The sequence below is a fragment of the Zeus faber genome (genome assembly GCF_960531495.2).
Source record: "Zeus faber genome assembly, chromosome: 7".
NCBI lineage: Eukaryota > Metazoa > Chordata > Actinopteri > Zeiformes > Zeidae > Zeus > Zeus faber.
Window position 1 is genome coordinate 4,699,436 of NC_137203.1, and position 25,946 is coordinate 4,725,381.

The 25,946-nt window shown below is 49.0% G+C and overlaps 2 protein-coding genes across 2 annotated transcripts in view; both read left to right on the plus strand.

The window, feature by feature from the left end:
- Positions 1–1,330: 1,330 nt before the first annotated feature.
- Positions 1,331–2,065, plus strand: LOC307232666 (nitric oxide synthase 1-like; the record flags this gene model as incomplete). Its single annotated transcript, XM_080003767.1, has 1 exon — positions 1,331–2,065. The coding sequence occupies one exon, from the start codon at positions 1,331–1,333 to the stop codon at positions 2,063–2,065; it is 735 nt and encodes a 244-aa protein (XP_079859893.1).
- A 3,586-nt stretch (positions 2,066–5,651) lies between these two features.
- The window catches only part of nos1 (nitric oxide synthase 1 (neuronal)), a gene marked incomplete at its 3' end in the record, with an annotated part of 44,076 nt that continues 23,781 nt past the window's right edge, over positions 5,652–25,946 (plus strand). Inside the window, exons 1-11 of the mRNA XM_080004528.1 lie at positions 5,652–5,744; positions 13,496–13,633; positions 16,384–16,523; positions 17,450–17,612; positions 18,297–18,388; positions 19,714–19,855; positions 20,725–20,864; positions 22,620–22,794; positions 23,704–23,805; positions 23,931–24,125; positions 24,686–24,771. Of these exons, the coding sequence (XP_079860654.1) occupies positions 5,712–5,744; positions 13,496–13,633; positions 16,384–16,523; positions 17,450–17,612; positions 18,297–18,388; positions 19,714–19,855; positions 20,725–20,864; positions 22,620–22,794; positions 23,704–23,805; positions 23,931–24,125; positions 24,686–24,771 (1,406 nt within the window). The 5' untranslated portion in view covers positions 5,652–5,711. The remainder of the gene's footprint in view (positions 5,745–13,495; positions 13,634–16,383; positions 16,524–17,449; positions 17,613–18,296; positions 18,389–19,713; positions 19,856–20,724; positions 20,865–22,619; positions 22,795–23,703; positions 23,806–23,930; positions 24,126–24,685; positions 24,772–25,946) is intronic.

Here is a 25,946-nt window from a genome sequence, read left to right on the forward strand (position 1 = left end):
TGTCATAAGCACTGTGCTTATAATGATCAGAACGTCGAAAATAGAAGATCTGGTGACGCAACGCTTCGGTGTCTCTACCTCCCTCTTGATCATTGCAGTGTTTCCTTGAAAGAGACCTCAACGAACACCTTTCAGTAACCCCCACCGTGTAGCGCTATGGCTCCATATTAAGAAGACCATTTTTCATTTATCCATTTATTGATCGTCAAATTGTCCAAACTCAGGTTAATAATCATTTATTTGAGTCTGATTCTACATTCAAACATAGATTTTGTTGCCTTCCCATACAATGGTGTACACCATATATCCAGATCCTCCGGCACAGAATGAAACTGATGGTGAACTTCCATCTTTGCAGCCTCATTCACGTTTCTACTCCCGGGCTCTGAGGCAACGAGGAAGTCCACGCCCAGAAATGTCAAAATATGATAGAGGAATGAATAACTCGAGCACATGACTGGGCGTGTCAGGGTTTGATGGCGGGAGTATGTGTCATGTGTGGCTGAGCAGATTAACTGAAAGAATGGAGGACTGTCTCATCAGGGAAATAGAGCTCCACCCGATTTGCAACCCGGGCATCTCAAATTCAGCTGGAAGGTGTTCTTAAACTCTGGACTTCTGCGGCTTCTACAATACAAAGACGTGTGGTGAAATATAAACATAAAGAGCTTCCATGTCATCACTCTTATCGACTGAACAGAATCCAAAATCATCCATTTATTTCTCCATTTGAGACATCTACCATGCTTTTAAAATAACAAAATAGTCAGTTTTCTTTATTATTTGAAAATTTTCAAATGGGTTTTCATATCATGTCATATCATATCATATCATATCATATCAGATCATATCATATCATATCATATCATTTCATATCATGTCATATCATATCATGTCATGTCATGTCATATAGTATCTTATCATATTTCTTACACCTTTTTTTTAACCCTGTAAAAAGGGCCTGTATTGAAACGCCATCCGATACCAGTATCCATGTCCGCTCATCCCTATTTGCATTTTCCGTAATGGTGCCTATTCACAGTGAGAGCGCTTCACATTTACCTGAGTAGAAGTTGGTCTTAATTCCCCCTCTGCTACGAACATTGTAAACAACCTGCTGTGAAGACAATTTCCTCCAAAACTAATAGAACTCTCTCTCTTCGCCCTCCATCTTCTTCCTCCCATTATCCAGAGACACGTCCCTGGGGACACACACGCTCCCACCCCTTCCCCTCCCTCCCCCCCCCCCCCCCCCACACACACACGCACAAACACACACACACACACACACACACATTGACATTCACACACACTCACACACTCAGGCACCATGCAGGAATCGGAGCCCACCGTGTGCCAGCTGCAGCCCAACATCATCTCGGTGCGTCTGTTCAAGAGGAAGGTGGGCGGCCTGGGCTTCCTGGTCAAGCAGCGCGTGTCCAAGCCGCCGGTCATTGTGTCGGACCTGATCCGGGGCGGGGCGGCCGAGGAGTGCGGCCTGGTGCAGGTGGGCGACATCATCCTGGCCGTCAACAACAAGCCTCTGGTGGACCTGTCCTACGAGCGCGCCCTGGAGACCCTGAAGAACGTGTCGCCCGAGTGCCACGCCGTGCTGATCCTCCGCGGGCCTGAGGGCTTCACCACCCACCTGGAGACCACCCTGTCCGGGGACGGGCGCCAGCGCACGCTGCGGGTCACGCGCCCCGCCTTCCCGCCCTCCAAGTCGTACGAGCGCTGCGCCGGCCCCGGGCACCAGCAGCAGCAGCAGGGGACCAAGGAGCTGCAGCTGCGGGCCATCGAGAACCTGAGCTCCCCGGCCGTCACGCCGTCCCGGCTGCAGAGGGGCGGAGGGGTGCAGGCGTTGATCGCGGCCCAGGACCCCCTGCTGATGAGGGACGGGGGCCGTGGGGGCCTCCTGTTCAACGGGCTGGAGGAGAACAACGACCTCCTCAAGGAGATCGAACCCGTGCTGCGCCTCATCCGGAACAGCAAGAGAGAGCTGAACGGGGACGGGCAGAGGAGGGACGCTGAGAGGAGGGACGGCGATGTCCAGGTGGACAGGTAATGCACTCGAAACCAACTATGTCAAAAATATTTAAACTGGGAAAAATACTTAATAACCCAAAGGCGAAAGAAGAGGCAGGGATCGTGAAAGACAGTGCATGACAGTATCCATCAGGATAAAAATATAAGTCTATGTCAAATAATAATAAGAATAATAAGAAATCTATCACAGGGGTGTGATGATTTTACTTAAATTTCTAATAAATGAAAACCTGCGTTTGCAAACGGCAAACGTCCAGTAAAATACAGTACATCTTAAAACAAATGAAATGATTGCATCCATCCTGCTTCTGGTGCTGCTTTAAATACCTCAGGCTGCACAGAGCGGAGATATTACTTCAATTAATCAAATTAGTCATATAAGTGGAAATCAAATGAAGTAATCAAATTAGTAACACATTAACAGCAGACCATGGCATGGAATGAAAAACAAAAACAAACTTCACCTCTTTGGTTCAAGAGTGGAACAACCCAGCAGCCATTCAGAATGGCCCACCCCTCTGGCACAGTCCCAGTCTCTTCAAAAGGTATTTTTTAAGCGTCTTTAAAGAGTCGATAAAGTGGGGAATCCATGTTTTTTCGCTGTTTCTCGTCTCCGGTTTGCCCTTTGGTGAAACTGTGTCAGGGTTTGAACGGGCAGACTGAGAGCAGGTTGGGCCTTTGCAAAAAGTTCTCTGGAATAAACCAAAAAAACCCAACCCTGTCACTCACCACAGACCACAAAGTAAGGCGTGGCTGAGGGCTCCTCTGGCCCACGCCACGAAACCCCCTGGGGGGACAAACGGACGCCTCGTTTGTCATCCTTCCCACGTGTCAGAGGATGATCCAATGATCTCCCCCATGGGGCTCCCGTCCAATACCGGTTTGAGATTGTACTGTACCTCCGTCCATCTACGCACAAGAAATTATCCCTAAATGTACCTCTCCTGCTCCTCCACGTCTTCCTCCTCTGCCTCCTCCACCACCTCCTCCTCCTCCTTCTGCTCATCCTCCTCCTCCTCTTCCTCCTCCTCCTCCTCCTCCTCCTCCTCCTCCTCCTCCTCCTCCACCTCTGAGTCAGAATCAGACTCTTGTCTCGTTGCTTCTGCGTCTCTGCGCTGCGGCGGCGAATCGCCTTGATGAATTTGTGACGCCGCAAAGCAAGAAAACAAGAAGATACGGTGTGACAGGAAGTGTGAAGGGGGGAGGAGGGGGGAGGAGGGCGTAGTCGGTGAGAGGGGCAGTATGGGGTAGTGTGTGTGTGTGTGTGGTTGTGTGCGAGTGTGTGTGTGTGTGTGTGGATGTGCGTGTGTGCGTTGGTGAGTGTGCGTGCGCGTGCGCATGCGTGTGTGTGGTTGTGTGCGAGTGTGTGTGTGTGCGGGTGTGTGTGGTTGTGTGCGTGTGTGTGTGTGTGTTGTGTGCAGGTGTGTGCGTGTGTGTGTGTGTGTGTGTGTGTGTGTGTGGTTGTGTGCAGGTGTGTGTGTGTGGGTGTGTGTGTGTGTTGTGTGTGTGTGTGTGTGTTGTGTGTGTGTGTGTGTGTGGTTGTGTGCGTGAGTGTGTGTGTGTGTGTGTGTGTGTGGGCGCAATGCCAGGCATCTATTCACATCTCAGAGACCCCCCCCCCTTCTCTCTCTCCTCCACCCACTCTCTCTCCCCCCTCGCTCTAGCTTTCTCCTTCACTCCCCCCCCTCTCGCCCCTCTCTCCCTCCCCCCCTTTCTCTCTCCCCCTTCTTCCTCCCTCTGCCCCCCTCTATCGCCCCCTCACTCTCCTCCCCAACTCGTTCTACCTATCGCTCTCTCCCGCTCGTATTACCTCCCTCTCTCCCCTCACTCTTCTCTCTCCCTCGCCCTCTCTCCCCCCTTGTTCTTGCTCTCTCCCCCCTCTTTCTTCCTCAACCCCCCTCTCTCCCCCTCACTCTTTCTCTCTCTCTCTCTCTCTTGCTCTCTCGCACCTTCACTCTCCTCCCCCCAGCTCACTCTACCTATCCCTCTCTCTCCCCCTTGTTTCCCCTCCCTCTCTCTCTCTCGATCTCTCGCCCCCCTTGTTGGGTATCCTTGCTGTGCATTCATAATCCCAGCCTTCTCATCGAGGGATCGCTGAAGTCTGATTCTTTTCACTGATAAGATTCCCCCAAATCCTGCTGCACCCATGCGAACACGTCCTGAATGCGGCCTCAAAGATCCCGGTGTCAGGAGGAGACAAGCAGGCGTTCCTGTTCCGACTGAAAACAAAATCAAAAACAAATGGATCTGTCAGTAGATACAGGAACCAGTTATTAACCTTGCAGCAAATGAATGAAGCTGTTGTGCAAGGTTCAATGCAAATTTGGATGGCTCCCAATTCCAAATTCCTCCCAAACGTGCTGGAACATCTTGTGACCTTTATGTTGTACTATTCAGTGGTACTTTGACTTAGGAGTTTAATTGTTCCGTGACAGAGCTCGTAATTCAATCTGCTCGTATAGCAAAGCAATTTTCCACCATTGAAATTAATTGAAATGCCATTAATCCGTTCCAGCCCCCCAAAAAACACCCCAGTTTTTCTCTGTTACGTCTTTTTAAATAAGAAAAATGTATTTATAAATAACAAATATTGTACAAAAACATTATAAAACACAGTAAAAGAGAATGTGTAGATCATTTTTGCCGTCTTGCAGATGATACCCTCCATCACGCTGTCTCCTGCGAGCTGCTTCTCCGTCAACCCCACCAACAGCAGATTCTCCATCTTTTCATGGACAGCGGTCCGCAGCTTAGACATTATTTCAACGCACTTGGCTGGCGTTGTACCCTTTATCGTCTCCTTCTGCTTTAGTATGGTACATATCGTAGAAGTACTACGCTCGTACTGCCTCGCCAATCCCATCACACGCACACCTCGCTCATGTTTTTCTATTATTTTGCCCGTTAAGTCAATGGACATCATTCGCTTCCTCTTCTCAGCACTTACTTTTTTCGGACCCGTGGTTCGGAAAAAAAAATTGGCAAAATAACTGCACAAAACGCACAAAATGCGAGCACAAAACAAGCTCGATGCTTCCACACTCAGGTAACCACGTGGAGTGAAGGAGTGAGACGCGGGATGCTGGCCGCGCCCACCAGCGGTGGTACTTGAAGCTCGCTCCTCGTAACTCAAATCTTTGCTCTCAAATCAATATAAAAAATCGACGGAATGACAGCTCGTAACGCGGAAAACTCGTATGTTAGTGCACTCGTAACTCAAGGTACCACTGTACTACATACTATATAGTTATAGCTGCAGACGGTGACCCGTGGTGATTGCTGCGGCTGCTTCTCCACCAGTCCTCCGCCGGACCCCTGGGGGCTGCTGCTGCCACTCGGAAGGGAGTTGGTGCCGGGGCCGCCCGTTGACCCGCTGGCGGCTCCAGGGCGTCTTCGGACGGCCCCTCTGTGTCCCGTCCTCGACGTAGGGTTGTTTAGGGTTGTAGACACCAGTTTATCCATAGTTAACCCAAACTAACCGCTCACACCCTCCCATCCGCATGCCGCAGTCACCTATCATCAAGACATGGGTGTGTTTCAACAATTGCTCTCCTGCCTGGCACTGTGTCAGCCACTGACGGGTGTCACTCCCCGTCTGCATCGACAGGGAGCACGGCGTGATCCTGTTACCTGATAACGACCGAGCGGCTGATGATCTCTTGAAGATGGACAACAACACTGACCCCGACACAGACAAGGTAAAAGCCCAGTACCAGACCGTGCGTGTGTGTTTGTGTGTGTGTGTGTGTGTGTGTGGGGAGGTAGCGCGCGTGTGTGTGTGTTGTAATGCGATTCTGCGTGAATTTCTGCCCGCTTAAGGGAATCGTTTTTTTTTTTTTACGTTTGTCCCTGTTCTACTCTGTTTCGCTCCATACTTCAAACATCAGGATGCCACTGCCAGTAATTGGGGGCAAACCAACAATCTGCATTCTGTATTAAAACTCCAGATTTAAGGCAAACCGAGCAAATTTGAGGGTTTGTTTAAAAAATGTCTGTTTGGTTTTATCGCTATACCCCATCATGGAGTGAGTATTTAATCTGAACGCGGATTGTCGATTTGTCCCCCATTAGTGCATTGAACTCCTGTTGGAGGAATAGAACATCCAGTATGGAGGAAAGGCTGAGGGGCAGGGCGAACCATCTTCTCTGTGTTCAAAATGCGCTTCACATGAAGCGGCTCGAGAGTGACATTTTTTCCATATTTCACCTTCTTGTAATAACCACGTAGCATGAAATAACCAACCTGCCCCAGCTTCCATGCAATGGTCCACCCATTGTATTAACATAAGCAGAGCGTCTAGGATGCCAGAGCTGTACGACCTGTTCAGCTGATGTAATTCAGATTCCATTAGACTATTATACTATATTGTTCTGATTGTGGTGGTCACGGTACACTGTTAACAAGCCAGATAAACAACCAACAGGAACTTATTTCTTCTATCTGTGCTTGTGATTGCTTGGTTATATACCGTAATTTGAAACTGTGGCAGTTTCTCCCACCACACCCTATCTCAGTGACAGGGCTCTCTGTCACCTAGACAAAGAAGACGCCAGTTTATTGTAGAGAGGGGGCTAGCTGGAATTAGCCGGGAGTAGATGGAACATGTCATGACAGGGCTCCTCTCCTGAGTGAGTGTGAAGATGGGGGTTTTAACCGGTTACTAGTCAGACCAACCAAAGAGCAACAGGTATGCAGCCACCCTGATCCCAATCATCTGGATCCAGGTCAGGGGTGGCTGCTCAACCAGATCATCCCCACAACCCAGATGCATGTGATGAATGTGCCTTTATTGTTGTACATCTGAAAAGTTTGTGCAAAGTCCTGGTTTGGTTTCGGTTGTTTGGCAATGCAGCTCCGCCCTCCAGGATGTTAACCCGCCAGTCAGCCTTTTAAGCAGCTGATGCAGACCCCCGGACACCCGTCTATGCCGTCCTCGCCCCTGACTGTATGTGCCCTAACTCTCCACCCTTAGCAGCTCATTCCACATGCCCGGCATTCCCGAGAACTGTGCGTGCACATCCACATACCTCCCGAGCAAACAGGGAAACGAGGAAGCTCAAGATCCCGTCACATTGGATCGCTCTGGCAGCGATCTAATGGCGTAGCGTTAAGTCCAGCTTATGTGTTGTTGGCACGGCGGTGGGGGGGGGGGGGGGGGGGGGGGGGGCGTGACCCGCTGGAGTAGGACGGGGCCTGTGATATGCAGGAGGTAGGTGGAGATGTAATCCTTCCACTTGTGACATCGCCAAAGCCCCCGCCAACAGGACAGGATGGAGCAAAACGATTCCAAGAGCCATTATGAATGCATGCAGCTGCAGAAGCCTACTCCCCCACCCCAACCACCAAGCAGAGAACAAAAATGAAAAAAAATGTTTGAAACAGACTCTGACGCAGGGTTGCCATACCTTAAATCAGAAAAACAACAATCACCTGTGGTGGTTGCTGAGCCGCTTCTCCCCCGGTCCTTAACCTGACCCCCTGTGGGCTGCTGCTGCTGCTGCTGCTGCTGCTGCTGCTGCTGCTGCTGCTGCTGCTGCCTGTCGGGAGCGGGTCGGTGCTGGGGCCGCCCGTTGAACCACTGGTGGCTCCAGGGTGTCTTCGGACGACCCTCCTGTGTCCCTTCCCCGTGCCGGAGAGTCCCTGCTCAGGCGCCCGTGTGGCAGTTTCGCCACCACACGCCACCCAAGTAACGTTTTCAGGACCCTCCGGCACAGAGACACAGACGGCGGGGGGCTGCACACAACAGTTTATTGTAGAGAGGAGGCTAGGTGGACTAACCAACTAGCGTCAGGTGTAGCTGCTCAACCCATCCACACACCACAACGACCAAATATGGGATTTATTTTCTCACAAAATAAGTGCAGCCTCATCAGAGCTTATCAGCGCCACTTCGCCAACATCATCCTGGATAATGAGAGGTTCCCCTTATAATAATGAGGCCGATCACTCAGATCTCAATGTCCGTCAGATCAAGATCCAAATTAATTATCAATATCAATTGAACCCTTCCAAAAAAAAAACCATCCAAAAGTGATTTGAAACACTTCATGCTTCCTTTCAGATAACACCTCCTTAGCTGTAAAAAAAAACAAAAAAAATGATTGATTTGGCTCAGTTCCAAGTCCAATTTTGGTCCTAAAACAATCCACCTTCACAACAAAGCAAAGTTTGCACCATCTCCAACAGTCCAACAGCAACGTCTGTTAAAGGGAGAATAATGACCCTTAGAGATGTTAAACCCAGGCACACTTTAAATTGGGAATCTGGGAAACTTGAGAAATGAACAGCCCTCGGGTTTGGGACATCCATCTCCGGCTCCAGTCCGCCGAGCCACGACTGACTTTCTTTTTCCCCAATTAGAGGCAGAGAAAACCAGTGACTGACGGCGGCAAATTAGTTTTATCACTTAGGGGCAGGACTGCCTGTTGCCCAGAGCTCCAGCTCCTGCTGCGGAATATTTCAATCTTTAATAAGCGAATAGAGCGGCGGTGGGTCCCAGCCTGGGGTGCAGGACCCTTTCGGTGGGCCGCCACAGATCACAGGAGGTGTCGCGAGGCCTTGGTACGACCTGGAGTGTGGTAATGTGTTGAACTCTCAAAAGACACCTTGAAAAAAACAAAACTAATCGGACAAAAACGACCACGACTGCTAATAAAAACAAAAATAAACAATACATTTATCGTCTTTTCAAATTTTAAATAGTCTCATAGTGAATCAGGTTGATTTAGGGGGTCTCTTGATTTAGGGAGAAAGGGTAGGGAACCCCTGTTCTGAAACGGTGGTTCCCAACCTGGGGCGCTAGACCCCATCAGGGGACGGCCAGAGTTCACGGAAGGGGTCGCGAGGCCTCGGTACGATCTGATGTGTATGGTTCCCCATACTCAAATATTGGTTCAAAAATCCAAGATTCAGTATAGGTTCTATCGATCTCACACCAGTGTTACATAACCTTCCTCTAATTAAATCATCGCTGCAGTGAGATGTGAGACCATTCAAATGATGTTGTTACTTGAAGAAAAAAAGCATGTGACTATATCATATTAATACAGTGTGGAATGTCATAGATTATTTTCGTTTTTCGCTCCGTCACTGTCTCTCTGCATAATTCACTCCAATAAGATCTGATCTGTATCCACTCCATCTGTATTTTTGATTTTTAATTTATTTCACATCACTTACTGCTCACACACACCTAATACTTATTATGTTCATTTTTATGAAAGTTTTTCACAAATCGGCGATCTTTAATTCCCATCTCCGACGTTCGTACAAATAGCACGACACCCACACTTAAGCACCCGTGAAGGACTCCACGCTGTGGATATTGACCATGTATATGGACTTTTTCTGCTTATCTCTCTGGGGATCTCGCACAATCCCATCTGCCGCCAAATACTCATTAAAATAAGACACAAAACATACTCGCCCCATATTCAGTAATCCATCTGCTGTAATAGTAGACATACTATCACCACAGAATATGGCTTCACATAAAAAATAAATAAATAAATAAATAAATAATAATATTAATAATACAAACAAAAATAAATAAAATAATAATAATTAGCAAAAATAATGAGTACGACCTTTAGACAGACAACTTGATGCTGCGTATAAAGGAAATTACGAAAACTGTAACCTGTTAAGTTTTACAAAACATGTGACACGAACAGCCAATCGTACAGCAGAGAAACAACCATGTGACACGAACAGCCAATCGTACAGCAGAGAAACAACCATGTGACACGAACAGCCAATCGTACAGCTGGGGCTCTCTGGTCGGCAGCGCACAGTGGGGATGAGGGCCCCCGGAGCTGACTCGGTGGTTCCTCCTCAAACTCCAATTTCAGCTGGAACCCGCCCTCCTCTGCGAGCCCGGCGTGGCCCCCATCCCCGCAAAAGGAGAGCGACCGGTCCGACACGGTCAGAGAGAGTCCTTCGGCCCGCCCCAAACGGCCGGCATACAACCACAGAGCGCAAATTCGGGATCGTCGGATCGTCGGGAACCTATTGTGTTATTATTATTAACAACAACAATTATGAGGAACAAATAAATAATTGAAAATAATAATAATAAAATGAAAATTACTCAAATAACTTTTTGGACATAAGTTGCAAAGTGCTTCATACAAGGGAGAAAACAATTTAAAAGTTTAAAAGATAAATCCCAGTGAAAGAGTCGAAGCAATCGTAGAGTCACAAATAACCATAATTTAAAAGCAAGAAAAAGGAAACGTGTAAAAAGTCATAAAATGCTCATTTAAAAGGAATTCATTTTTACATTTTTTTCATTTTAACTGTAAAACGAAAGGAGCAGCTCATACACAGATCTAACACATACAGTACAGTAACTATCTACCCGCATGGAAACAAAAACATCCCGATCAAAACGTCCAGGCAGCGGCGCGTCCGTCTCCGGTGTGATCTGGGAGGACAAGCAGCGGTGATGGCGCGGTGATGGCGCGGCAGGGCGCGGTGGCGTTCCGTCTCTGTGGCACACGTCACAAATCCCTCTCGCCGCCCGTTCACAGTTGAGACCAGGAGGGGATAATGAGCCGGCGGCCGAGGCACGGCATCGATTTGGCGGGGCGGTGGCGGGGCGCGCCGCAGCGAAAGCCGACAATCGAGCTTCGGCGCCTAAATTGCAGCCATTCATGAGTCGATAGCCGCGCTGATAAGACGCCAGGTGGGACGGCGACTTGAACCCGGCTTCCATCTCGCGCCGCGAGGCTGATGATTAGTCAATCCACAACAGTTTGAGGACAAAGGAGGGTTGAGTGTGTGTGTGTGTGTGTGTGTGTGTGTGTGTGTGTGTGTGTGTGTGTGTGTGTGTGTGTGTGTGTGTGTGTGTGTGTGTGTGTGTGTGTGTGTGTGTTAGTGTGTGTGTGTGTGTGTGTGTGTGTGAGACAAACCCCCACCGTGGGCCAGAAGTCAGGGGCACCGCCCATTGTTCCGACGGCCCAATATTCCGAAACCCCAATAGTCTGCAAAATGTCCCTTTGGACTCAAAGCCCTTTATCCCGAAAGACAAACGTCCATTGCTCCAAAAAAACGATACAGCACAGGCTGGACCTCTGCTCTACGGAGCCTGACATGGGACACACGGGGCATCAGTGGAGTGGTTATTGTTATGGTTATGGTTATTGTTATGGTTATGGTTAGGGGTTAGGGGTTAGGGGTTATGGTTATGGTTATGGTTATGGTTATGGTTATGGTTATGGTTAGGGTTAGGGTTAGGATTAGGGTTATGGTTATGTTATGGTTAGGGTTATGGTTAGGGGTTAGGGGTTATGGTTATGGTTATGGTGCTGTTATGGTTATGGTTATGGTTATGGTTAGGGTTAGGGTTAGGATTAGGGTTATGGTTATGTTATGGTTAGGGTTATGGTTAGGGGTTAGGGGTTATGGTTATGGTTATGGTTATGGTTATGGTTATGGTTATGGTTATGGTTATGGTTATGGTTAGGGTTAGGATTAGGGTTATGGTTATGTTATGGTTAGGGTTATGGTTAGGGGTTATGGTTATGGTTAGGGGTTATGGTTATGGTTAGTGGTTAGGGTTAGGGTTAGGGTTAGGGCTTATGGTTAGGGGTTAGGGATTAGGGGTTATGGTTATGGTTAGGGTTAGGGTTATGGTTATGGTTAGTGGTTAGGGTTAGGGTTAGGGCTTATGGTTATGGTTAGGGGTTAGGGTTAGGGGTTATGGTTATGGTTAGGGTTATGGTTATGGTTAGGGTTATGGTTATGGTTAGGGGTTATGGTTATGGTTATGGTTATGGTTATGGTTATGGTTATGGTTATGGTTAGGGGCTAGGGTTAGTGTTAGGGTTATGGTTATGGTTCGTGGTTAGGGTTATGGTTAGGGTTAGGGTTAGGGTTATGGTTGTGGTTAGGGTTAGGGTTATGGTTAAGGTTAGGTTGCTTGAGATCAGAAGCCTACCTAGTACTGGGTGGGAATTGCACTCACCACTGCAAGGCTGGAGGGTCCTTTCCTCTGTAAAGATTGGTGGAGAGTGGGGGGAGTTATTTTGGGGGAGAAATTAGGACCCGAGGGTTTTGTAAGGGGCTCTCATACAGCAGTCTGTTGTTGAGGCCTCCTGGTGTGAGGGGACCCAGCCTGGTAGCCCATTTGGCCCCAGCCCTTCTTCTTTGCCTGGTTCTCCATCGGGTGTTGTTTTCTAGGATCGAGAACCGCATTTGGGTTCATTCGCGTTCTACGAGGTGGCTTACTGATCGGTTATGGGTTGTCCTCTTGTGTCTTACGTTGGATTTGTGGTGGCTGATGCGTTGCCACAGTGTGTTTTCGGGTTTCTCCCACATAGCTGATTCCCCAAGAGCTGCATTTGATCCTGTGAATAGACACAGTTTTTGGTGTTATGCGATGCTCCCCTTGTTGCGGCGTACGCTGCTCCTGTTTGTGTGCTGGTCGCCGTTGGTCCTTGTTTGAAGCCAGCTGTTTTTCTTCTTCTTTGTGTTTGGAGAGGTTTGAGCTTGGTGCTCACCAAGTAATCCTTCAGATTTTTGTTTCTCCTGGAGGCTGAGATGATCCTGTGGGTGTTGAAAAATTCTGTTGAGGAGAGGATGCACTGAGAGCTGTCCATGTGTGATCGGATCACCCAAGATGCTTGTTAATGCCAGGGGTGAACCGATGCACTGAGAGCTGTCCACTTGTGATCAGATCACCCAAGACGCTTGTTAATGCCAGGGGTGAACAGATGCAATGACAGCTGTCCACTTGTGATCGGATCACCCAAGAGGCTTGTTACTGCCAGGGGTGAACAGATGCACCGAGAGCTGTCCACTTGTGATCGGATCACCAGAGACGCTTGTTACTGCCAGGGGTGAACAGACGCACTGAGAGCTGTCCACTTGTGATCGGATCACCAGAGACGGTTGTTACTGCCATGGTTGAACAGATGCACTGAGAGCTGTCCACTTGTGATCGGATCACCAGAGACGCATGCTAATGCCAGGGGTGAACAGATGCACTGAGAGCTGTCCACTTGTGATCAGATCACTCAAGACGCATGTTGATGCTGGTTGTGAACAGCCTAAGAGTCCAAAATCTGAGTGACTGCTCTTGCGTGATACTTGAAGTTCACTCGAGTGCAGCAACAAAGTCCCTCCACCTTATTACGGGGCGCCGCTCGAGGTTGGTTGGTAAAGTATCTTTTGGAACGTAGCTCCCGTTGTTCCCAACGTCGTAATTATAATACAATTATAAATCAACGTCCCAGCGCCGCAATCAGAGGCTCCTCCGCTCGTCTTGAAGGGAAATGATTCTGGCTTCAGCCGCTCATTGTGGAGTCCAATCAGGGATTCGCTCACACAGCTCACCTGTGTGTGTGTGTGTGCGTGTGTGCGTGTGCGGGCCTGCATGTGTGTGTGTGTGTGTGTGTGTGTGTGTGTGTGTGTGTGTGTGTGTGTGTGTGTGTGGTGTCCTCGCAGGCGGAGGCCGAGGGCTGGACCTCCCCCAGCCCGTCGGTCCAGAACGAGAGCCCGTCCAAATGTCCCCTGTTCATGAAGATCAGGAACTGGGAGAGCGGCACCGTCTACAACGACACCCTGCACTCCAACTCCAGAAAGGTGAGGGTCTGTCTGCCTGTCTGTCTGTCTGTCTGCCTGTCTGTCTGTCTGTCTGTCTGTCTGTCTGTCTGTCTGTCTGTCTGTCTGATATACTGGTTTTAAATTGATACGGTTCAGGTAAAAGAGTTTTCTTTTGAGAAATGATATGTCCGTGTCAGCCGTCCATCGCAGAACCTCCCCCTGAGATCACCCTAAAAATCTGAGATCACCCAAAAATCTGAGATCCCCCTAAAATCTGAGATCACCCTAAAAACCCCCTGAAGGCAGTACAGCCACAGGCCAGCGTCCTCAAGGCTTCATCCACTGGTCGCCGTCTTCATCCCGTTTGAGGGCCGAGGTGACCAGACCATCGCTCCCGTTGGCTTTTCTCTCTTTTCTTTTCTTCCTTTTGAAAGCACGACCTTCCTCTTCACCCCGGACCCGGCGTGTTGCTCCTCCTTCCCTCTCCCGCTCCTCCACTTGTTGTTTACCTTTCTACACTCCTCCTCTTTCTGTCTTTTGTTTTTCTGCTGCCGCCGTCAGTTGCTTCTCCTCTCAACTCCTGTTGCCAATTTAACTCCGGCTCTATTTGCGTCTTTATTCTCTCTCTCTCTCTCTCTCTTCATCACTCACTCCGCTCTGACTCAGTTCGGTTCAGATGGAGAGGCTGTGATGTTGTCCTGGATGCTTCTCGTGTCTCATTAAGTGCCAATTTTGTCAGCGGCACAGAGAGTCACGTGAGCGGCGTGAGAGCGCCTCCGGTTGCCACGGTAACCCTGATGCAGAGGGGGGAGAAAAAACTCAAAACCCAAAAAGCGCTGTCTTGCCGCCCAACCCGCTTGCTGCCCCGCCTCACCGCCACGCCTCACCGCCCCGCCCTGCCTCACTGCCCTGCCCGCCTCACTTCCCCACCTCGCCGCCCCTCCACGCCTCCCTGCCCACCTCGCCACCCCACCTCGCCACCCCACCTCGCCACCCCACCTCGCCACCCCACCTCGCCGCCCCACCTCGCTGCCCCACCTTGCTGCCCAACCCACCTCGCCGCCCCTCCACGCCTCCCTGCCCACCTCGCCACCCCACCTCGCCACCCCACCTCGCCGCCCCACCTCGCTGCCCCACCTTGCTGCCCAACCCACCTCGCCGCCCCTCCCCGCCTCCCTGCCCACCTCGCCACCCCACCACGCCGCCCCACCTCGCTGCCCCACTTTGCTGCCCAACCCACCTCGCCGCCCCGCCTCGCCGCTCCGGGGCGTTTTCGCCGAGCTGAAGTGACGGTTCACTTCAGCTCGAATCGCATTACAAGGACCATGCACACGCGGTTGCTCCATCCCTCCTTCCCTCCATCCCTCCGTCCCTCAGTCCCTCCATCCCTTCATCCCTATGTCCCTCTGTCCCTCCGTCCCTGTCCCCTCATCCCTCCTTCCCTCCTTCCCTCGTTGCTCCGTGCTCTTCTCCTCTCCCGTCTTCACCCCCGCCCTCTTGCCTCCGCTCCCTGGCAGGACACCAACCCGTGACTCACCCTCTTGCTCATTCATTAAACATTTGTTTCTATTTGAGAAATAGAATGGAGGGAAGCGGCCGACCTCCCCCCGTGTCATGTGGGAAACACGTAACAAGAAATGAACCTTCTTCTGCTTTGTTTGTTGTATTTTTAAAAGCAGCACATCCAAAGATCCGCCGAGGCAAATGTGACCTTCTGCCAACGTAATGCGAATGATGTAATTTGTGTTGTCGTGCTTTGTTCATGCTTCCTCCATGGGAAACGTATGGGTGTTTTTTAAGCAGACATGGCATCGCCACAGCATGTTTCCAGCGTCTCTCAGTGATGAGACAAGCTGTTTATTTTTCGGCTGTATAAACCTTGTTTTTCTTTTTAAAATCAATGACGTGATGAAGTTGTCCCTTCATTAGTCGGTTGCAAGAACAGAGTCTAATTCGTTTTTTGAATCGATAAGCAAACCTCACAAATGCAGGCAAATGGCAAAAGGGACGTTTTCTGCTCATACTGCAGTAAATTGCATCACAAAGTGTCATTAAAGTGATTTAAAAAAATCATTTAAAAAAAGCACAATATTTGGCTTTGAGCGTTAAAGGCGGTTCGTTCATCTGTTGATGAGCAGGCCATGCAGGATCTGCCATGATAGATGTGTGGAGGGTGAAACCATCTAGGGTGCAGCGAGGCCTGACATAGCTCCAGCCGGTAGAACCAGCTTATGGCGCCATAGGCAAAGGAACTTGAACAGAAATTTAAACGCACGCTCAGCGAAGGAAATGAAGGAAATGCCCTGGCAGGAGGCATTACGCTTCATATCTGGCAACCGGCCGACCCACTCGAAGCGGATAACCACAGAGTCATTAACAGTTCTGAATAGCAGCATTTAAATCACCTAAGATTTATATTTTATAAAGAGGCAAGATGGTACCACTTCCACGACTCAAAGGTGTTTTACCATTTATTTCCTTGTATTGCGCAAACACGGTTGGGGTGCCTTCTCTGAATCTGGCTGAGACAAAAAGCCAATTTCTCAAAAAGGCCGGGGTAAAATCCCCAAAAAGTTGTTGTTTTTTTTACGGTGGTTTCTGTCGCGTTGAAGATGAGAGCGAGGGAGGATGCCTCGTTGTGTGTGAGAGGACGAGGGCGAAACCAAAGTATCCACGGCGAAGCGGATGCACCGTAGGCACGAAATACAAAAGCAGACGGGTACAAAGTTAAACCGGTAGCAAAGCGACGTCCAGTTTGAAAACCCTTTCCACTCAACCTCTGATTTCAGACGCCGATCTGCAACAAGGAGGTCTGCGAGGGCTCCATCATGATTCCCAACACGCGCAGACACGACGAGGTTCGAACCAAGGAGGAGCTCCTCCCCCTGGCCACGGACTTCATCGACCAGTACTACACCTCCATCAAACGGTAAAGCCGCGCCCAGTGCGGTAAAGTCGGAGAGGAATGTTTCTCTGAGTTCACCCGACCTCATCCTCACGACGTCATCAGACGGATGCACTCATTTACATACAGCCAATCAGATCGCAGCATCACATGAGGAAGCCGCGTCCGCCGTTAAGCCACGCCCACCCTCTGAGATGAGCTTGCTGCACGTGAATATTAATTTGAGTGAGACCACGCCCTCTCTGTGCGTGTCACTATGAATAAAACGATTGATTCAAATTGATTATTTCCAAATAAAAAAATGACTGCTGAACGCTTAATGCCACGTTCAAGGTTTGTAGACAATAAAGTTAAGTGAGTAGAAAAGGTAGCTCGCATATTTATGAACGTTTTATGTTCTCTCCTTCAAAAAAGGAATCATTTGTTTCATAGATCAAATGATTGTATTTTGTGAAATGTGCTTTGATTTTTGGTTCATAATAGAAAAATAATTATCTACAAATGCCTTACGCATGCACTACCTGTTCACACATTTAAAGGGAAATTACAAAGCACTTCATTTTCTTTTTTTTTTGTTATTGTGGTACGGTGAAATTATAAAGGACAAGCTCCAAAGTAGGAAGAAAAATGATAACGCTAATAATAAATCAGGAGAACATATATACACAAAACAAAAGGCCAAAATATATGCAACAAAAATACACCAAATATATACAGTATGTTTGCATGTAAATATGTGTGTGCGTCCAGTAAGGGTAAGTACTGCATGTACAGTGTCCAACGGGGAATAACTCTGTACAGCGGGTTGGGAGATGTACAATTATGTGCGGTAATCTGCATAAGGATGCATTACGGTCTACAGTATGTGTGCGATGAAGCAGAGGATGCAGATGATGCAGAGCCTCACCCCCGCCCCTCCCCTCTCTCCCCGGCGGCCGCCCTGGCCGTAGGTCCGGCTCCAAGGCCCACGTGGACCGACTGGAGGAGGTGACCAAGGACATTGAGGTGTCGGGGACGTACCAGCTGAAGGACACCGAGCTGATTTACGGAGCCAAGCACGCCTGGCGGAACGCAGCGCGCTGTGTGGGCAGGATCCAGTGGTCCAAGTTACAGGTGCACACCAAAAACACGCCGCCATTTTGATCCATCGACGATTTTCTGCGAGCATTTCAAACGGACTCGGCTCCATCCGGCTGCAGGGGGCGGGGCTACGACCGGCGACGAGCTGGCGGCTGCGCGGCGACAAGGAGGGTTGGGCGGGTTTCAACTTTATGCAAATGAGCGGCACAGAGCGCTGGGCGACAGCCAGTAGGAGGGAAGATACTCTCTCAATGGCGCTGGTCCTTGGAAAATGGATGCTCAGACCACTGCATCATCCTTCATGATTAGGCTTTTTATTTTTTTTTTATGAAAAACTTCCCTTAAACTATCGACAAAATAAGGAAAAAGTAATGTTATGTTTCTCCAATGAGGATGATTCTTTATTTTAGGGGACGAATGGCAAGACAAGTAACGTATAAGACTAGTAAGACTAGTTACGTGTAAATAACCTTCGTAAAAGCTTGTTTACTTTGGTGAGTTTAACAGCTCCGCCGTTTTAAATTTTTAAAAGGTACACACGGCCCCATCCATCGATATAATGTTTATGAAATATGGAAAGTCAGAGCGATTTTGAAATGTTTGGCGCGCCTTATGTCAAGGCCTTGGCCGCGGGATGACCCTGAAAATGTAATCTCCCTCCCTCATTGATCCGGCAATTCAGCGTGGCTTTTTCATTTTCCTGGGGTTTTTTTGCAGGTTTTCGACGCCAGAGACTGCACGACTGCCCACGGCATGTACAACTACATCTGCAACCACATCAAGTACGCCACCAACAAAGGAAACCTGCGGTAGGTCCTCCGAAGCCCAGGTCGAAGGCCCTTGTGTTTTTTCCCCCCTTTCTCTGTTTTTTCGTCTTTTCCTCTCGTTCAATTGCCGCTCCGTCTTTCGTTTCCGACTACTGCACTTGTCCCTTTCCCCATCTGTCACTCTGTTTATTTCATCACCCGTCTCCCGTCCCCGACCACCCCGACTTGACCCGCGGTCCATCTGTCAGTCGTTGCTTTCTGGGAGCGCTGAAATGGTCCGCCGGGCCGCCTACGACTCAATCAGTGCCCTGCCGGCGAGGTGGCAGACCCTGCTAACAAGCAGGCGTTTGTCAGACCTGCTCGCCGCTCGCCCGCTTCCCTCCCTCTCTCTCTCTCTCTCTCTCTCTCACTCTCTCTCTCTCTCTCTGTCTGTCTTTCTCTCCCTCTCTCTGCCAAGTTCCTAATCACATTTGACACCTCATATCTACTCGTTGGCGAGAAGATCGCTTCTGAGTCATTACTACACTTGGAGCCGGCCGGGGATGGACAGCAGCTCCCGGCGAGGAGCGGCTTTCAGTCCTCCTCAGGGCTGATTTAGTGTCATGTGACAAAGGGAATTCAATGTGACCAATGTATTGGCCATTTCCACAAAAACAACGACGGCTCTGGCTCTTAAAATACCATTCATCGGTAGGTACATCTTCATGAATCTAAGAGTGTTTTTTTTGTTTTTTTTATAAATGATTGTACATTACAAGTGACGCTGTGCCTGGTTGATATGAATTTCACCACACGGGTTCGTGAGCCTAAATTCAACTTTGAAAAAATGTCAGGATAAATCTGCACCCCATGTACACTCAAATCCTGATACCGGGTAAAGAGATTTGGCTTTTATTCTTGGAGATGGGACAGTGTTGGACACTACTGGCCCAGATTCCCGCCAGCTGCTCTCCCCCCACCAGGTCTTACAACCAGCTTAGTAGAATTAACACTTTTGCCCGGCCGTGGCAAAAAACTCCACAGAGTTCATGAACAGAGCAAAGGTAGCGACGCTTTGGCCCTTTTGGGAATCGCAATGTTTATTCCCAGTGATTAAAAATGCTGAAACCTACATTGATTGGTCATATGGGAAATTCCTTGAGGGCGACATTACTGTGTTCATATTCAGTGTCCTGGTCCACGTGTAACCTGCTTGTATCGACACACCCGCACATCCTGTAGTACATGGGGAGTACTCAGGATATTACCGTGTTGAGTGGCAGCCTTTTGGAAAGCCAAGGCAAAGCAATAGTCTCATCAATCTCTGTATGCTTCAGATATTAACGGTAGCAGCATGTTAATTCGCCGTGTGCTCGTTCCCCATGTAGGTCGGCCATTACCATATTTCCTCAGCGAACAGACGGTAAACACGACTTCCGGGTGTGGAATTCTCAGCTAATTCGTTACGCCGGCTACAAGATGCCCGACGGAGAGATCCTTGGAGACCCTGCTAATGTTGAATTCACCGAGGTATTAAGATGGGGTGCTAAAGGGGTGGGCGACCTGGGTTGCCTGGATGTATTTTTCAAAATGTTCAATATTGGTACCAACTACTGCACGCCTGTTCCAAATGGAAGACTTCCTAAGACATTTCAATGACACAGTTTAACAATATGCCGACGCATCAGTCCTGTGTTCCACAATGGCACATGAAACTGCCGGTCAAAGTCATACAGGGAAAGACAGCCTTTGTGACTCAGTCACAGAGCCCTGAAGCCCCGCCCCGCTGAGCGGTCACCTGTTGTCTGTTCGTGCTACACGTGTTCAAATTGCACCAAATTGCACACTGCACCCCCCTGGGCCCCAGCAACACACCCGGCAAGTGGGAAGTAGACAGATGAAGATCAGTTGTCGAGGTAATCGCAGGACATACATACATACAGACAGACAGGCAGGCAGGCAGGCAGGCAGGCAGGCAGACAGACAGACAGACAGACAGGCAGAGATTCCTGGATTTATAGTTAAAATGAGCATGGCTTGACTTTGATACCGGCACCACATCTCTGTAACACTTTTCATAGATTCTACAACATGTATGAAGGATAACACAAACACAATGGCTTGACATGAAAAATATGTCAAAACAAAGGAACCACCATTGTCTCCACTGAGGTACAGATAGGGGGCGCTATTTAAATTCATGCATGGATCCTTTGAAATATTTGAAAGCTAAAGTAAATGTTAGGGTTATGGGTTAGGGTTTATCTAATCCCTTCCAAACAAATGCCGATCAACCATGTTGACAAAGCAATTGAATCAGGGTTTTACGCAGCACAGTCGAGTTTTTGATGTTTTAATACCTGTCTCCGACATCCGCTGACGCTGGGTTTGCTGCGCAGATCTGCATGCAGCAGGGGTGGAAGGCACCGAAGGGGCGTTTTGATGTGCTGCCTCTTCTCCTTCAATCAAATGGAAATGACCCCGAGCTGTTTGAGCTCCCGGAGGACCTGATCCTGGAGGTTCAGATCACACACCCCAAGTGAGTTTGGATGAAACGCTTTCTCTCTTCCGCCCACTGGCCTGTGAGAAGAGAAGACTCCGCCGGTCTATTTCACTCCTACTGGGTCGGATGTAGTCAGTTGCAGTTGTTACACCTTACCGCCATTTCACTGAATTTTGGGAATACAGTGAGCTAGCTCAGCCAATCTGATCATGATTTCTTTGAAGCATGTTCCATTTAGCTGTCCTGCTGTTGCGAAAGAAAACTCTTTCCCAGGCTTTCTCACCCACGAAGGAGAAAACCTGGAATATCTTTTTTGATGCCATTGTCAAAGGGAAGGAGCTAATAGTCGATCGAACATCCAGTAACGTGCAACTTGTACATAGTCCTGACCATGGAAATTCCTCTCTGTCAAAATGCTTCTTAAACGAAGACATCATGAATTATACAGGCTTGGGGTTTTGATCTGTTTAATGCTGCCTCTGATATCACAATGACCCGTTTTCACTCCATTTTCCCTGGTAAGCGATTGAAACACCAGCGTGTGAGCGGAAACGAAAGTATTGTTAAAGTAGTTCCGTCAGTTTGTCAGGGACAGCAACACGTGACGGCCTTTGTGCAAAACTCTGCATACATTCACGGAGCTAACACACAGCTTGAAAGGGCCAATGAAATTGGTTCTACGGCTTCTTAAACACATGATTGTTGCAAATACTACTCGCTCGATGGATGACACCTCTGATAATATCACCATCGTACACGGATGCAGGCCGAGGTGCCGCTATGAGCCACACGGGGGGGGGGGGGAGGGGGCGCCATCCCTACACCATCCCTTGGCACGCTGATGCCGCTGCCAAGCTTCCAAAACTGGCAAGGCCGCTTCTCACACTGCATCAGATGGCCATCAGCTCTGGAGACAGCTTGGCACAGCCCTCTGCAACCAACAATGTCTCATCATTGCCTGAGGCCCCGTCCAGCCCCACAACAATGGCCAAAAAGGCCCGATTGTCCATCTCCCCAAAGGGGGGGGAACAGCGACTGTGTAGCTGTAGCCTCTAATGCATGTCAGGGACTCTCCAGGCAGTTATCTAGTGTTTGTTAATGTTTATTTTGGCAGTTTTCTGTTCACAATATGCTTCTCTCAAGTATTTTTCTCAACAATGGGTATAATTCTGCATCCAATTCGGCGTAATTAGTGCACTTAGACATATATGCCTTACCAAGTCTCACCACAAGAGACTCGATTTGGTTTACCAGTAACAAAGCACAAGGATGCTCTGCGGTCAACAGCTGTGGGCAATGCATTGGATGACAGCGTTGGGAATCAGCTCGGCCAACGTGACTGTCGCCAGATTGAGCTTAAAAATTCTGTCCAACCCGAGCCAAACCCAAGCATCCACCAGCGGGAGCATGAGTAGAACCCAACTTCTCCAATGTAGAACTTCATGAGATCTTCTGCATTGATGGTATCAATCAATATGATGATCAAAATGGGAATTTGTCATCATTCACCTGCTTTGTTTAAACACAACATGAAACAGGATCTCAATGCACGAACGTCATGTTTCAGTGGTATAGGGTTTAGGGATCGCCACATATTTTGAGTGACAATATATCACTATTAGAGCTGATAGCGTCTGTGCATCCCTAGTTGTGAAATAAAATGAAAAGGTAATTTTAAACCCAACCACCCCAACAAATCCTGCATGGCAACAGTCGAGTCCCGCCATCTCAACATCTCATCTCTTTATCTCAGACAATCCCTTTGCTCGCTCACATGTCTGCTCCCACCAGGTTCGAATGGTTTAAGGATCTGAACCTCAAGTGGTACTGCCTGCCGGCGGTGGCCAACATGCTGCTGGAGATCGGTGGGCTGGAGTTCTCCGGCTGCCCCTTCAGCGGCTGGTACATGGGCACGGAGATTGGCGTCAGGGATTTCTGCGACAGATCCCGCTACAACATCCTGGAGGTAGAGTGTTCAAGTGGGAAACGGCCATTAGAGACCCTTCAATTGATGGTTGCAAGGTCGCGCTACTCGAGAGAATTGACTGAAGACGTATTGAACAGTGCAGTAATTCAGCCACTTCGATTTGAGTGTAGAAACGGATCTCGAACCACAGGGGCGGTTTTTCAACTTCCATCCATCGAGTGTTCGCCCCGTCGAAGAGTTCCAGAGGAAAACAATGGATTTCTTTTGACTTCACAGAGCCCGTTCCTCTTTGTCAGGGAAGGAAAACAGCCATTTTCCTCCGGGCATGAATAAAGCATCACATTGTTTCCATTTAAATATACTTAACTACATGTTTGAGTGATGGCTGTGGGAAACCGCCTCGACCTAATGTTTCTTCCTGTTATGCAATACCTCACTGAAAGCGCATAATATGCACAGCATGATTTTCCGTGCAATTGAGTTTTTATAATGTTGAGTATAGAGTGGCAGCATAGCAATTGTTATCTGTTCCCATTGTAGGCACTCCATTTTCAAAATAACCATTGCAACGCACAGCCCGACTGACCCTCCATTGCAGCGTGATGCGTAGAGAGGGTGTTGAGGGATGTTGAAGGTCCACAGATTTGCATTTTGCACAGCCGTGATTGTTGGGTCCATTTTCTCTGTCACTTTCCACACATCACTATTATTTAAGTAGTTTGCTCTATATTTTCTTCTCCTTCGTCTCACCTCACGCCGCTTTGCCCTCAAACACATTTGTCGAGCTGTGAGATGTTTCTCTACTTTAGTCCATTACGCAGTGTAAGGCTCAAGCCAGAATAACACTGTGAATGGCCTTTTCCATGAATTTTAAATAGATAAAAAGCTAGAATCATGGTGGCCGTGAACCAAAATGCTGCAGTGACGTTCTGCTTTCCCGCCATACAGGACGTAGCGAACTTGATGGCCTTGGACACCAGAAAGACCTCCTCCCTATGGAAGGACCAGGCCCTGGTGGAGGTCAACATCGCAGTTCTCCACAGTTTCCAGGTGTGTTCACCGTCCATGTTGTCGTTGGGGGTTACCTATGGTCTTGTTTTGAGAAGAGTATTACTATACAAAAGAACATGTATAAGCCAGTCCTGAACACGCCGCCTGTGGTCCCCGTCCCCCAGTCGGCCAAAGTGACCATCGTGGACCACCACTCGGCCACAGAATCCTTCATGAAACACATGGAGAACGAGTACCGCGTGCGCGGCGGCTGCCCGGGCGACTGGGTGTGGATTGTGCCTCCCATGTCCGGAAGCATCACGCCAGTTTTCCACCAGGAGATGCTCAACTATCGCCTGACGCCCTCGTTCGAATACCAGGTGAGGGCTCTGGGTAACGTGACCAGGAAATGTCCACCTCCACCTCGTAAAGAAAGTTCTGGTGACTATTACTGCGTTCCATTGAAGTTAGAATTGGGAAAAGTCCAACGTCCTACTTGGGAAAAATGGCAAAGCGACGGCCATTTCAGTCAAAACTTTTCGGGGCAGATGACCATGTTTTGCCGAAAGGAGGCAGCGGACACATTTAGCTCAAAAGTGAGGTTTTCCGACTCAGAGTAACAAATTTCCAACTTCCAATCCAACTCAGCATGAAGTCAGTCTCATTGTTCGAAGGTTTTGTTAGAAACCACACATTCTGCTCTTAAGTAGCCAGAAGTTACATGTACTGTAAGCAATAGTCGGATATATCGCATGTCGGGGCTTATGATCCTTATCCGCATGTGTGACAATATCTTCATTTGGTCGACGACGGTTTAGCAGACAGACAGTTTGGGGCCGTATAATGACGGATTAAAGATTAAAACGAAAAACACATGAAACGCGCAAATTCAACCACGATCCACAAATAAAGCTGTTTCCTCTTCTCCCTTATGCCGCAGCCTGATCCCTGGAATAACCATGTGTGGAAAGGCGTCAATGGGACACCCACCAAGAAGAGAACCATCGGATTCAAGAAGCTTGCCAAGTGAGTGCGCGCTCCCGAAAGCAAATCGAGAGACAGAGAGACGAGGAAGCGAAACAGCGAGTGACCGCCGCCTCTCAGCCGCCCGCGAGCGTGGCGAGCGCTGGAGGTTGCGAGCACGGAAGGTCGGGCGGCCCGATCGACCGGGCGTCGGTGGGGATGTGAAGGAAAGCAAGGAAATCGCTTGCCCCGGACGAAGGAGAAGAGCGAGAGCGGGAGCGAGAGAGAGGGAGAGAGAGAGAGAGAGAGGGAGAGAGGGAGCCGGGGGGAAGGAAGCCTGTGTATTCAGGGATGTAATTCAGCCAATCAACCCCCCGGGGAGTAATCAGAAGTGCGTCAGTTCCGTTCTATGCTATTAATGTAATTGCCTCGAGTAGACGGGCGACGACAAGCCAGGTAATCATGATCGCAACCATCTGTTACTGTGGCACGATACACGCCGTCTGCTGCGGGGCGGCTCAACTGGCGGCCCCGCGGCCCCTAATGTGGCCCCCTAGCACCGCCACAGATCGGACCTGGGTGTAAGAAAGAAGGTTTGCAATAAACTTGGAGCTGTTGGTTCGACACTAGAGGCGACGGAATGTCTTTCCATAAGAACGAGGCAGTTTGCCCCGCAGTCCCAACAGATAACAATTTCACAATCCCGACTGTACATTTTTAAATGGTCTGCCACACAACCGTGTGTGGGAAAACATATATTGATAAGTAAAGTCACCAATTGTTTCTTGGCCATTACTGAGGCTGATGGCTGTAAGTAATTAAAAAAAAGAACAATGGAGCGATTTAAAAAGCAATAACCACCCTAATGGCTTTGCAGAGGCATTATGAAGCAATATGGAGGAATAATATCCGAAAATGCACATTTTTTCAGATTGAAAAATGGAGGCCTTGGGTGCGTTTTTCTTTTTCGTTATTGATTTGTAGAAGCCCTGAATTGGAAACAAGTCGAAAATCACTCCAAACCACATCAGCGGGGAAAGCACTGGCGCTCCTGACGGGACGCGATCTGTGTCCTCAAATCACTGGTCCTTATGTGATTTAATTTGCTGCTATCTTCTTCCTTCCCTTTCATTCTCATGCTCATGAATGCTCTCTCTCTCAAACTTTTTTTTCCGTCCGTCCTTCCCTCTCCCTCCCTCTCTCCCTCTCCCTCCCTCTCTCTCTCTCTCTCTCTGGCC